The sequence below is a fragment of the Schistocerca nitens genome, chromosome 4 (assembly GCF_023898315.1).
Source record: "Schistocerca nitens isolate TAMUIC-IGC-003100 chromosome 4, iqSchNite1.1, whole genome shotgun sequence".
Taxonomy (NCBI): Eukaryota; Metazoa; Arthropoda; class Insecta; order Orthoptera; family Acrididae; genus Schistocerca; species Schistocerca nitens.
In genome coordinates this window covers 190514494-190527209 of record NC_064617.1, presented here as the reverse complement: position 1 = coordinate 190527209, position 12716 = coordinate 190514494, and the positions used below count along the sequence as shown (strand labels likewise).

Genomic DNA, 12716 nt, shown 5'->3' with positions numbered 1-12716 from the left:
TGTAGCGCCTAGAACCGCTCGGCCACCCGGCCGGCTGTTCTGAATAATCAGTCCCAAACTGAAAATCATAGCAGGAAACACATGCATACGCACACGGATTATCCGCAACTTAATCTTGCTGTTGCGCAGATAGCAGCGAAGTGAAAGTATTTGATGTCCGCCCTTATGAAGTAAAGATGCTGGCGGATAATGGAAACAGTTTTAAAAAACTGAAATCAGTTTCACTCGTCAGGTGCTTTCGCTCAGTGTACTATTTTCTGAATAGATAATATCCGTTTGTGACTGAGCTTCATTTATTAAATTTTGTTGTAGAATAAGATTAAAATAAAAATACTGTTAGTTAAATAGCCAGCATGTAGCATATTTTCGATGCTAAAATGTATAATAATTGCAATTCTACGGTGAAGATCCATTTCGCATGGTACTGGTCCGAATACGAACCACGGAACCTTGAAATAACTAAAGTAAACTAAATCACCAGGGCATCTCGCATACTTCAGCAGACGAAGTGCTTTACGGCGCAGTAATATTGTAATTGGTTGATTTGTGACTATTTGTTAAGAGGCAGTTTAACCATACAGACACCGTCTGTGTCATTTTATGCGTTTATTTGGATTAGGAGATTCGACCTTTGTCACTCGTCATCTTCTAATCCAATATCTAATTACTACAAAGAACAGATAGTCAGCTGGGTGAAGAGTCAGTTAACTCCTTAACGCCAGGCTTCGCAAATTCGCATCATACAATTGTGACTATAATGAGTGGTAGGGTATGGTGTTTCCGAGCGCCAGTGTCGGTAAATGCCGATTCTACACGAAGCTATCAACGCTTCTGACGTGTGCTATCATTTCCTGAGCGTTTCGGGAACTTCCAGAGCGACAAAATTTTAATTTTTTTTTCTTCTATGATGAAATTTATTCAGGTCTTAAGGGGTTAAAACTACAGAAGTTGTACAAAGTGAGTTTTAAGGAAAGTTGTACAAGATATTCCAGCGCACTCAAACAGTAAATGTATAATATTATTATAGTATGTAATTAGTTATAACTTTAATCCAAAAGTTGAAACAAAACAATGTTTGCAAGTTATATACGCAAGGAGTTTACGATGTCTTCGTTTACAGAAGAACAAACGAAGGCAGATACAAGAGGGCTCCACCTGTAGCAGGTTGAGCATCGAACATTGCACTAATGTGTGTTAATAATATTGCACGTTTCAACAACCGATTCGTGAAAACGGTAAAAAATAGGCATCAGGCATCCTACATTTTGCAAAGAAAATAAAGTTCACACCCTTAGTAAAAATGTCTTTAATTGTGTCTGACATCGTTCAGAGAAAGGTATTGTCCCAGACGCAGTTTAATATACCGGAATACACAAAAGTAGTTGCACCGAGTTGGTTGCTCTATGCCACTTTTTTACTCACCGCCTTCTTTAGTATCTCTGTTAGCAGCAAAACTTTCTAACTACCAACCAGTCCCACAATAACGGTGGTTTATGAAGTGGGGAACACCTTTACTGAATAAAATTATAAATCAGAAATGCAGCAAGTTAAATCATATAGTAACAATGAAATACTTTATTTCATAAGTTTATGAAAACATAATTGAAATGTTTTTAAAATAATTACCACGTACTGGCCACCATAAACGCTGGAGTGCCCACCGGCTACCAGTGGTAGACATTGGATACACCTTTGGCAGAAGGAAGAATCGGATCTCCATACAACCAAACACATTATCGCGGTCTCTCTTTTGAAAGAGGAGTGGTGATTTTCTTCTTTATCCTTCCCTGATCGGACTTAAATGACCTTCTCGAAACGCCAAAAAAATAAGGGAAAATGAAGGAAGATTAGGGTTTAGCATCCCGTCGACATTGAGGTCATTAGAGACGGTGCACAAGCTCGGAATGTTTTAAGGGCGGTGAAGGAAATCGGCCCTGCTCTTTTCTAAGGAACCATTCCAGCATTTCCCTGGAAGGATTTAGGGAAATCACGGAAAATCTAGATCAGGATGGCAAGACACAGATCTGAACCGTCGTCCTCCCGAATGCGAGTCCAGTGTGCTAACCACTGCGCCACCTCGCTCGGTAGAGTTCAGTGTGCTAACCACTGTGCCATCTCGACACCTATGCGTTATGGATTGAGTGAGATTGGTGCTGAGTTGCTGAGGCATTCTGCCAGTCCTAAAGAAGGGTAACCGTCATCTCCGGCACTGTCATGGGAGGTACTGGACAACACTACCCAAGCATATGGATCTCAGACCACGCTTACATTTGTTCACAACGTCCTGAACGAAAGTTCCCTGAGTCTCAAGCGGCTGAAGTCGATCGAATTAGAGACACAAATGTTTTGTGTCTGGCTATTGCTGACAGAATAATACAGTAGCTGTGTTTGCAGTAGCCATTACAAAGTGATTCTCGTGGTGTCTCATGCCGGATAAGAAAGCATATGTGTAGTGCCAGCACCGTGTCAGAAAAGCGCAGCGTGTTCCCCCTACAGCCTAACTTATCGCCGGCTGCTGTGGTCTAGCGGTTCTAGGCGCTCAGTCCGGAACCGCGCGACTGCTACGGTCGCAGGCTCGAATCCTGCCTCGGGCATGGATGTGTGTGATGTCCTTAGGTTGGTTAGGTTTAAGTAGTTCTAAGTTCTAGGGGACTGATGACCACAGATGTTAAGTCCCATAGTGCTCAGAGCCAACCTAACTTATCCTATGCTCTCCGATTGTGCTGGAAGTCAGTAGACGGAGCTTGCTTCCTCCGCTCTCCACACACACACACACACACACACACACACACACACACACACACACACACACACACACAGATATATATATATATATATATATATATATATATATATGTCTGGACATGTGTCCGAAAACGCTTACTTTCCATGTTAGAGCTCGTTTTATTACTTCTCTTCAAATCACATTAGTCATGGAATGGAAACACACAGCAACAGAACGTAACAGCGTGACTTGAAACACTTTGTACAGGAAATGTTCAAAATGTCCTCCGTTAGTACAGGAAATGTTCAAAATGTCCTCCGTTAGCGAGGATACATGCATCCACCCTCCGTCGCATGGAATCCCTGATGCGCTGATGCAGCCCTGGAGAATGGCGTAATGTATCACAGCCGTCCACAATACGAGCACGAAGAGTCTCTACATTTGGTACCGGGGTTGCGTAGACAAGAGCTTTCAAATGCCCCCATAAATGAAAGACAAGAGGGTTGAGGTCAGGAGAGCGTGGAGGCCATGGAATTGGTCCGCCTCTACCAATCCATCGGTTACCGAATCTGTTGTTGAGAAGCGTACGAACACTTCGATTGAAATGTGCAGGAGCTCCATCGTGCATGAACCACATGTTGTAAAGGTACATGTTCTAGCAGCATAGGTAGAGTATCCCGTATGAAATCATGGCGGTGAATCGAGGAAGTACAGTACATACTGACGAAACTAAAATGAGCTCTAACATGGAAATTAAGCGTTTCCGGACACATGTCCACATAAAATCTTTTCTTTATTTGTGTGTGAGGAATGTTTCCTGAAAGTTTGGCCGTACCTTTTTGTAACACCATATATATATATATATATATATATATATATATATATATATATATATATATATATATATATATATCTGTGTGTGTGTGTGTGTGTGTGTGTGTGTCTGTAGGACATCGTGAATAAACTGCAGTATGACAGCTCGAGCCTGGACAAGACAGCTCACACCGTAAAGAGGGCCACTTGCAGCAACATGCTGATACAGCATCGTGTCCTGCCACCAGTGGTAGCTGCTGCTCAGTGCCTACCTAGCTAGTTACCGAAACTAGACACACTTCAGCATCCAACGTACATGACATTATTAAGCAGCAACTCCAAAAGTGACAGGTCATCTCATCAGGCAGGTCACTGAATAGGTGAGTAGTGAAGTCGGCATATGTCTTAGTGTCGTACCAGGGGATGTACCCACCTTCTGATGTACCCAGGCTCGAACTGATTCCCTCCTAGCCTTCAAGCCAGCCATCTACTACGGCAGGCCGTGTCAGTCTGCCACAACAGCCTTATGTAGCTCGCCAGCCGGATGGGGATGCTGACTACACAAGGTCGGGCTGTGCCAACACCGACTCAAAGCAAGGCCTCGGCGCTTGTTCGTGACGTCACGTCAGCTAGGCACGGCGAACGCCAGATCTGTTGCAGGCATACTCATAATGGTGGTGTCTCCCTCTCACACAGGAAAATGTGAAACTATTGGCGGTAGTTGACCAACACACATTGTTCTGAGAGATTTCTGCAATCAATTAATTGTGAAATTCATTACACTTCTTAACAAATAGTGTACTCCTGAACTTAAAATTTCCACCTGTTTTAAGGATTATCATACAAAAACAACTTCATGGTCCAGCAGCAACAGAATTCGTGCTTCTTTACATTATTTGTAAATCTGAGGAAGTTACGTTTGTACTGGGTTGCTTTTACAAGAAACTGTGAACATATTGGTGCTCTTCTTTAGGTATCTTGGTTGACTATGGGGTGAGGGGCACTGAATGTTAATGAAATATCTTGCGATTGTACACGTTGGGGGAGGGGCTGGGGGACAGAAAAAGAGGCAAAAGAGAGATACTTGTTTTATCAAATAAAATTTTTTATCTTATAAAGTTTCTCCTTTCAGTTGCAAGAGGGGAATATTTATCTTTTCTAATGTGCATGTTTAAAAAAGTATAAGCTCAGCAGTATTTTCGATGTGTGAAGCTATTTTGTTTCCTGTTTAGAATTCCTTTCGTTGAAAACGACTGTAATCTAATGACTGGCAACAGCTGGACATTTACACATGTAAATTAGTTCACATTTCCAGTGACGATGTCAAATGAAAATAAATAAATAAATAAAAGAAACGAGTTCACTGTAAGGGGGTTGGGGTAAGTTTCGATAACAAAATGGATCAAGTAAATATAGTTACTTGAATGTAAAATTTCCGAAGCTTGCAATGGGGCAAAGCATCTTCTGATATTGATCTACGTTTGTTTCGACAGGATTCAGTAATACAGAACTATGATCTTCATTTGCAGCTTTGCGATAGTAAGAAAATCTTTCATGTAAATAAAACAGCAGAATCCAAAACAATACCAAACATTTTGCCCAAAAATATGAGATTTATAGTGATAAGCACGCCCAGGCGTTTCTGCCTGCAACAGACCTGGCGTTCGCCGCGCCTAGCTGACGTGACGTCACCAACAAGCGCCGAGGCCTTCCTTTGAGTCGGTATTGGCTGTGCCCGGGCCGTGCTGAGCGTAGCAGTTGCCGGTGACCCACTACAATGCTTTCCCGCCATGTCCATGGGTCGAATTTCACCTTTCAAGTCCACCAGATGTGGGTTTGAGCTGGTCGTAGGAACTATTGGAGTAATAAAGGAATCGCACTGCCTTCAGATGGTTTCTGACTCACCCCGGCCCACCGTCCTCCAGCAGGGCACACACTCGCACCCCATAAGCTAGGTTGTCAGCTAAATTGTGGTGGTGGTTGTGTTGCAGGCCATGGGGTGCGCGAGCAGCGCTCCGTTCCTGGCGGCCCGCTCGCAGAACGGCGCAGGTGCTGGCGCTGGTGGTGATGGAGCTGACGGGTCCGCCCCCGACGCGGGGGCGGGCGGACTGGACCTCAGCAAGACGGTCGGCGGCGCCGCGCAGGGACTCACCCAGGGCGCCGTGGCCAAGCTGCAAGGTAGGAGGACAAGCCTCATGCTTCATCGCCACTCTCATCTGCCGTGGGCACCATCCTACCACTGTGCGCTACAAAGGCACAAATTGGCAACTGACAATGTGAGTGGGCCGATCAAATACAGTCGTAATTATCGGTGTATTCTGCAATGGTGATGCTTTGCAGCACGTTTCTTTGCTTTTCTTATTTTCTGAGGCATCAATGTTCTGACTGATTTGATGCGGCCCCAACGAGTTCATCTCTTGCGCCATCCTCTTCATCTCAGAGTCGCACTTGTAACCTACACCCTCATTTACTTGCTGGATATATTCACATCTTTATCTTTCCCTGCAGTTTGGCTCTACCCTTCATTCGATCCCTGCGAAACCCTACATTTCAGTAGGATAATGCACGACTGCATGTTGCAGGTCCTGTACGGGCCTTTCTGGATACAGAAAATGTTCGACTACTGCCCTGGCCAGCACATTCTCCAGATCTCTCACCAATTGAAAACGTCTGGTCAATGGTGGCCGAGCAACTGGCTCGTTACAATACGCCAGTCACTACTCTTGATGAACTGTGGTATCGTGTCGAAGCTGCATGGGCAGATGTACCTCTACACGCCATCCAAGCTCTGATTGACTCAATGTCCAGGCGTATGAAGGCCGTTATTACGGCCAGAGGTGGTTGTTCTGGGAACTGATTTCTCAGGATCTATGCACCCAAACTGCGTGAAAATGTAATCACATGTCAGTTCTAGTATAATATTTTTGTCCAATGAATACCCGTTTAACATCTGCATTTCTTCTTGGTGTAGCAATTATAATGACCAGTAGTGTAAAAACCAGTTATAATAAATATAAATTTATTAGCAGCTCTTGGCTGTTGAACTGTTACTTCTTTTCTTTGTGAACGGGGCCACAGCCACTGCAAGTTCCTTGAAAGAAGACATTGTCCTACGTAGGCTCTTTCTATTTATGATATAAGCTCTTTATTTCACGCTTTTTCGCTACTAACAAATTTCGTCCCTTGCGAATTTTTAATCTACCTCCGTCACAATGAAAAACTGTAATCACATAATCACGTATCCTGGTATCCTGTCTTCCATAAAATATTGTGGAGGAAGCTCCATTTAATGATACCTCTAATAAAGTTACTTATGAACGTGATGGTAACGGGCACAACTTACACAGGTGTAAATTCCGTATGGAGAACGATAAAATCAACTCTTAGGCGGGTCTTTGTCGTTTGAACCACATTAAAATCCGTTCGTTCACATTTCGGATATAACTGCACAAGATATGCTCAACGTCCAAAAGTCACAAAATGACTAGAGAAACGTGGAAACTATTGTATGTATCTTGTGAAAGATATATATTACATCAGAGAGGTAATGACAGTAAGCGATTTTTAGACGTTGACCATATCAAGTGCAGTTTCATTTGAAATGTGAACTGATGGCTTTTAATGTGGCTTGCGCTGACACAGTGACAAAGACCCGCATAAGAGTTGCATCTGGTCATTTTTACATACGTAATTTACATCACTTTCCATAAGTGAGCTGTATTAGGGATATCGTTAGTTGGAACTTCCTCCACACTATTGTGTGGAAGACAACGTATGTGATAACAGTTTTCACTGTGACGGAGATAGCTTGAAAATGACTAAGGGGGCAAAATTAGCTAATGGCGAAAAGACGAGGGATATCAAGACATCACCCGCAATCTGTCATTGAAATAAATTCAGTGGCGAGAGTTGACAATTTGTGCCGGACTGGGACTCGAACCCAGATCTCCCGCTTAACGCGAACGGTCGCCTTCACGCTTCACGGCCGATCTAAATTCTCCACTTGTCAGAAGCTAGTAGCGTCCCTGTCCCTTATCCTCATTTCTCGTAGCAGTATCTGGATTCCTGCAAGAGTTCGGACGTGGTGTGCATCTGCGATGAAGGTATCAAGAGGCGTCTTCGGTCATATTACTATAATAACGTAAAAACGTGAGAGTTTACTAAAAAAATAAAAACAGCCTACGCAGAACAAGACTTCCCTCCTGCTATGATGTGTTTAATTATCACCTCGAGAAAATCAAGCAGGAAGCATAAGAAAATGATGATGATAGTCCGTTTCTAGATATGCCCTCGTCAATGCGACACATTTTTTCTAACGTGGATAACTTGGCTGAGAGATGGCTTCGCTTGGAAGCCTGCATTTCGGCTGTTCAAGAAATGTTCCACGTTGAAAGTTACTAAGAGGTTCTTCTTGAAATTCATGTCATACAGTGGTTTCTTCAACCGAGTAAGTAGGAAGAAATCTCTGGATGCTATATCCGGAAGATACGTGGGGTGAGGCAAAATTTGGTAACCCAAAGATGCAGCTTGTATGGCTGTCTGTGGGGTGTTTTCGTGGAGCAAAAACACCCTCTTTGACAGCTCCCCGTGACGCTTCGTCCTGACACCCTTGTTTAAGCTCGTCAGATTTTGGTAGTATGCTCCTGCGACGGTTTGTCTCTTACGCACATTATCTGTTAGTCCCGAACGACGCTCGCCGTCACCCCGGCCGATGGTGGCTGTGTCTATACCTTTTTCGGCGGTGTTGAATCCACATTTTCCTCTGCGTGCTTTGCTCCTTTGTATCGATGCTACAGTGATACATACAACACTCATCTATGGTGATTAGAAGGCTAAAAGCTTATCTATATTGGTCTGACACAATTGCCACATTTCCGCTGCTTCCTCAGTCCGACAAACTTCTTAAATTGCCGTGGGCAGTAGCGGAACCCAGCGACCGGCGCCTTTATCGTCTGAAAAATATCGTCCAAGATAATGGAAACTGACCGAAGACTAATTTTCACTTTTTCCGTACTGCCTTGGTAGCCATACGCCAGTCTTGGAGCACGTCGTCTTCTCTACAATTGTAAGTCTCGGTTCTTCGCATAGAGATGTTCTGTATTTCGTACGTCGCCACTTTAAATTATCTAATCACACTGGTAGCGTCCACATCACCCCACCATTCTGTTATATAGCACTATTCGTTTTCAAAGTTCTATATTTTTCAAAGTGTGATTGATGAATTTTCTTTGCGGCCGGGGACGCAGCATAGAACACAGCATAATATGACATTTTGTAATGTATAATACCAGGTAACCTGTCAACAGTTTAATTAGTAATGTTTCTTCTTCACTACAAGCTTCTTTCGGCCATAGTGCCATTCTCAAGTAAACATGTACATGTGACATTTGATGACTCTACTTACGTTCATAAAAGTTGTACACAGAGGTCAGTTGAAATTTACAGGGTGACTTCAAAACCGTGCGCGAGATTTTCATGTTCTCTCGATCTCTACGCACAAACTTTTAGCCGTACAGAAAAAATGAAAATATCTTTTGAGTTGCAAATTTAATGTAGTTACATTTTGTAGCCGGGTACGTTTTGGCTAGAGACCGTAGTTTTCGAGTTATTCAAGAAAAACGTAAAAAAAGACCTTCAAACGCACCCACACTCCCACACTTAGTTCCCACCGGTCAGAATTTCTAAACTGTTGCTTATGGTTATCCCTCCTACCACTGTACAGGGATTTGCGATTGCACGAATTAATTCCCACATCAGACCTATTTTGGTCTTCACTGACTGGCCTTATTACGCCACCGGCTTAGTTGAGCACTTACAAACTGTAAAACTGACGTAACTCTTCAGGCTTTCCCGGCGATCTAATGACATCTTGGGTTGTCGGGAGTTCTGCCGGATATCAGAGTCGTACTTGCACGATATTTCGGTCACGTAGCTCGTAACCTTCATCAGGTGCGACCTGAGACTGCTCCTCGAGTGGACCTGGTCCAGTATTTATGCCTGTGGACTTCCCCCTCCACCAACGGCTGCAGGCGCTTCCTCTGTGGTCCGCGCCTATTCCCTGCGACCTGCTGGAGCGTTGCTGCTCCGTTTTCCGTCCGCTGCGGTTCTAGGTGTTCCCTCTGCGGTCCGCGCCCACCAACCCCGCTCCTGGGGGTTTCATCTACGGTCTGGGGTACCAAGCGTTCCCCCTGCGGTCCGCGCCCGCTCACCACGACCTGTTGGAGCGTTGCCGCTCCGTTTTTCGTCCACTGCGGCTCTGGATGTTCCCTCTGCGGTCCGCGCCCACCAGTCCCACTTCTGGGTGTTCCATCTTCGGTCTGGTGCTCCCGCCAGCTGCTGCAAGCAGCCGACGCGGCCTCCCCTCCCCCTCCACAGGGTACCAGGGACTTCTCCCGTAACCTGCCGCCCCACATCCGGGACGCAATACGGGAGAAGAACCGCCTCTTCCGGGAGTGGCAGCTCATCCGCCAACCCGCGACGAAACGGCGCCTCAACCGCATGCGGAGAGACATCAAAGCGGCGGCTGAGGCGCACAGAAACAACATCTGGACGGACTTCGTCGCCTCCCTCAACCCTGAGGACGGCAGCGCGTGGCGGACTGTGAAGTCCTTTCTACGCAGAAGGCAGCGCGTCCCGCCTCTGCTCGTCGGACAAGACGTCGTCTGCAGCCCTGACGGCAAAGCAGGCGCTCTGGCGGACCACTTCGAGCTGTCATTCACCCCGGTGGATGACAACGTAGACGAAGAACACCTCCACCGGGTTGAAGAGCAGCTCTCTGTGTTCCTGGAAGCCAGGGACGACGAGGACGTGATCGACCCCATCTCCGACGAGGAGGTGGCCGCGCAGATTACAGCGCTCAACACCAAGAAGGCTGGCGGTGCTGACGGCGTCACCAACCATCTGCTGAGGAGCCTGCCGGCGGGTGCATACCCGTTCCTGGCGGGCATCTTCAATCAGGTCCTTCGCTCTGGGGTCTACCCCACTGTATGGAAACATGCAGAGGTGGTGGCAATCCCCAAGGCGAACAAGGACCCACGGGACGCCGCCAACTACAGGCCCATCAGCCTGCTGCCGGCGCTCTCGAAGGTGTTCGAGCGCCTGTACGCCAGACGACTGCTCCGCCACGTGTCAGCAGAAGGCATCATCCCTGATGAGCAGTTCGGCTTTAGGAGGGGCCATTCCACCGTCCACCAGCTGATGCGGCTGGTAGAAGAAGCCATGCGCGCCCTGGAGACTCGGGAATACCTTGGGGCGGTGTTCCTGGACGTCTCCAGGGCATTCGACTCCGTATGGCACGACGGCCTCGTGTACAAACTCTTCGTGCACGGGGTACCGACGTCGCACGGAGTCCTCCTCCGCTCATACCTAGCCGAGCGGTCCTTCCAAGTCAGACTGGACGATGGGACATCCACCCATCGACACATCCGTGCTGGAGTGCCGCAGGGGTCCGTCCTTGGGCCCCTATTGTACTCCCTATACACCGCCGACGCTCCGCGCGTGACGCCGGTGAAGTTGGCGCTATATGCCGACGACACTGCGCTGTTCGTGCGGAGCATGAAGGCGGTCGAGATGCGCCGTCTTCTCCAAAGAGGTTGCGAGGCCCTTGGCGCCTGGTCGACCAAGTGGCGCCTCAAGCAAAACGCGGCGAAGAGTCAGGCGGTGGTCTTCACGAGACGACCACTGCCGCCTGATCTTCCGCCAGTCACCATCATGGGCAGCCCCGTCCCATGGAGCAAGACTGGCCGCTACCTGGGTGTCACATTGGACCATAAGCTGACATGGAAGCCCCACATCGAGGACGTCAGGGGCAGAGCGATAGGGCGCCTACGCGTCCTGTACCCTCTGCTCAATCCCTCGTCTGCGCTGCCACCTCACCACGGCATCACGCTGTATCTGGCGCTGGTACGTCCAGTGCTGGAGTACGCGGCTGTGGTGTGGGGCAACGCGGCCGAAACACACATCAGCAAGCTGCAGAGGGTGCAGAACAGGGCGCTCAAGCTCGCTCTGCGCCTGCCGAGGTTATATTCGACCGCTCGGCTACACGAGCAGACGGGAATCCCCCTCCTCCGCGACCGCTTCAAGCAATCGGCGCGGGCGTTCTACGAGCGGACCGAACAGTCCGAAAACCGGCTCATCAGGGATCTGGGCCACCCTTCACACCACAGGCCAACAACACGTTGGCCTGACCTGTTGCGGGAATGAAAACTTCCGCAACACAGACAGGACATCTACATCCAAGAAAACCTAGAGGCCAATCCATTACGAGAGGCAGCACTTCCAAAGTGTAAGGTTTACGCAGGAATAGCAGAAGACTGCTTAGCCTGCTCCTGCACGGGTCAGGGCAGACCCGTAAGGTAGAAGGTAGGTAGGTAGGTAGGTGCTCCTGGCAGTCCGTCAGGGGCTCGTTTTCCATCTCCATGTCACGTTTGTGTAAATTTCATCCAACAGGTTTGTGAATTTTATCAACGTAAAATAAACACTTACTTTGTTGTATTTGTCAGGCCTTCTGACTACGAAACTACTGTACTTGTAATGGTTAAGTTTTGATCGCATTACCAGCGTAATTAGTTTTAACGTAACTTTTACAAAAGTCGTTTCTCTTTTATTACCCTTACGATTTCGTTTAAATTAATATTGTTAACGAAATAGGCGACTATACTGGTGGCGTAATAGCCAAATCAGTAGAGACTAAAAAAGTCGGATATTTAAAGTATTTAGTGTAGTCGGAAATTTTTGCACAATGGTAGGAGGGAGTGTTACGAACGACGCACTAGAAATCCTGGATGGTGAGGGATGAGTGTGGGGCTAACGTTACGTTTGAAGGGCCCTTTTGTACCTTTTTCTTGAATAACTCTAAACCCGAGACCTCCAGCGAAAAGGTATCCCAGTACAAGAGTTAACTGCATTAAATTTTCTTCAAAAAAGACCCTGTTTATTTTTTATGTAGGGCTATTGGTTTGCGCATAGCGTGTGAGAGAATATCAAAATCTCCCGGGTGGTTTCTGAAGGCCACGTAGAACATTGTGGGTTGCATAAAACAAGTGGTAGGGGCAGCTGAATCGCTCCGCGTTCCAGCTAGTTGTAACAGATGTCGATATTGCACCAGTGAGTAAACAGTTAACTGTCTGTACATTGCTCTATTGTTATAATTATGGAAGTTCTATTTGTATAGAATATT

The 12716-nt window shown here is 46.7% G+C and overlaps 1 protein-coding gene across 1 annotated transcript in view; it reads left to right on the top strand.

Annotated features, from left to right (window-relative positions):
- The window catches only part of LOC126251675 (uncharacterized protein PF3D7_1120000-like), a 293336-nt gene that overhangs the window by 63413 nt on the left and 217207 nt on the right, over positions 1–12716 (top strand). Inside the window, exon 2 of the mRNA XM_049952254.1 lies at positions 5530–5716. Coding sequence (XP_049808211.1) covers positions 5533–5716 — 184 coding nt within the window. The 5' untranslated portion in view covers positions 5530–5532. The remainder of the gene's footprint in view (positions 1–5529; positions 5717–12716) is intronic.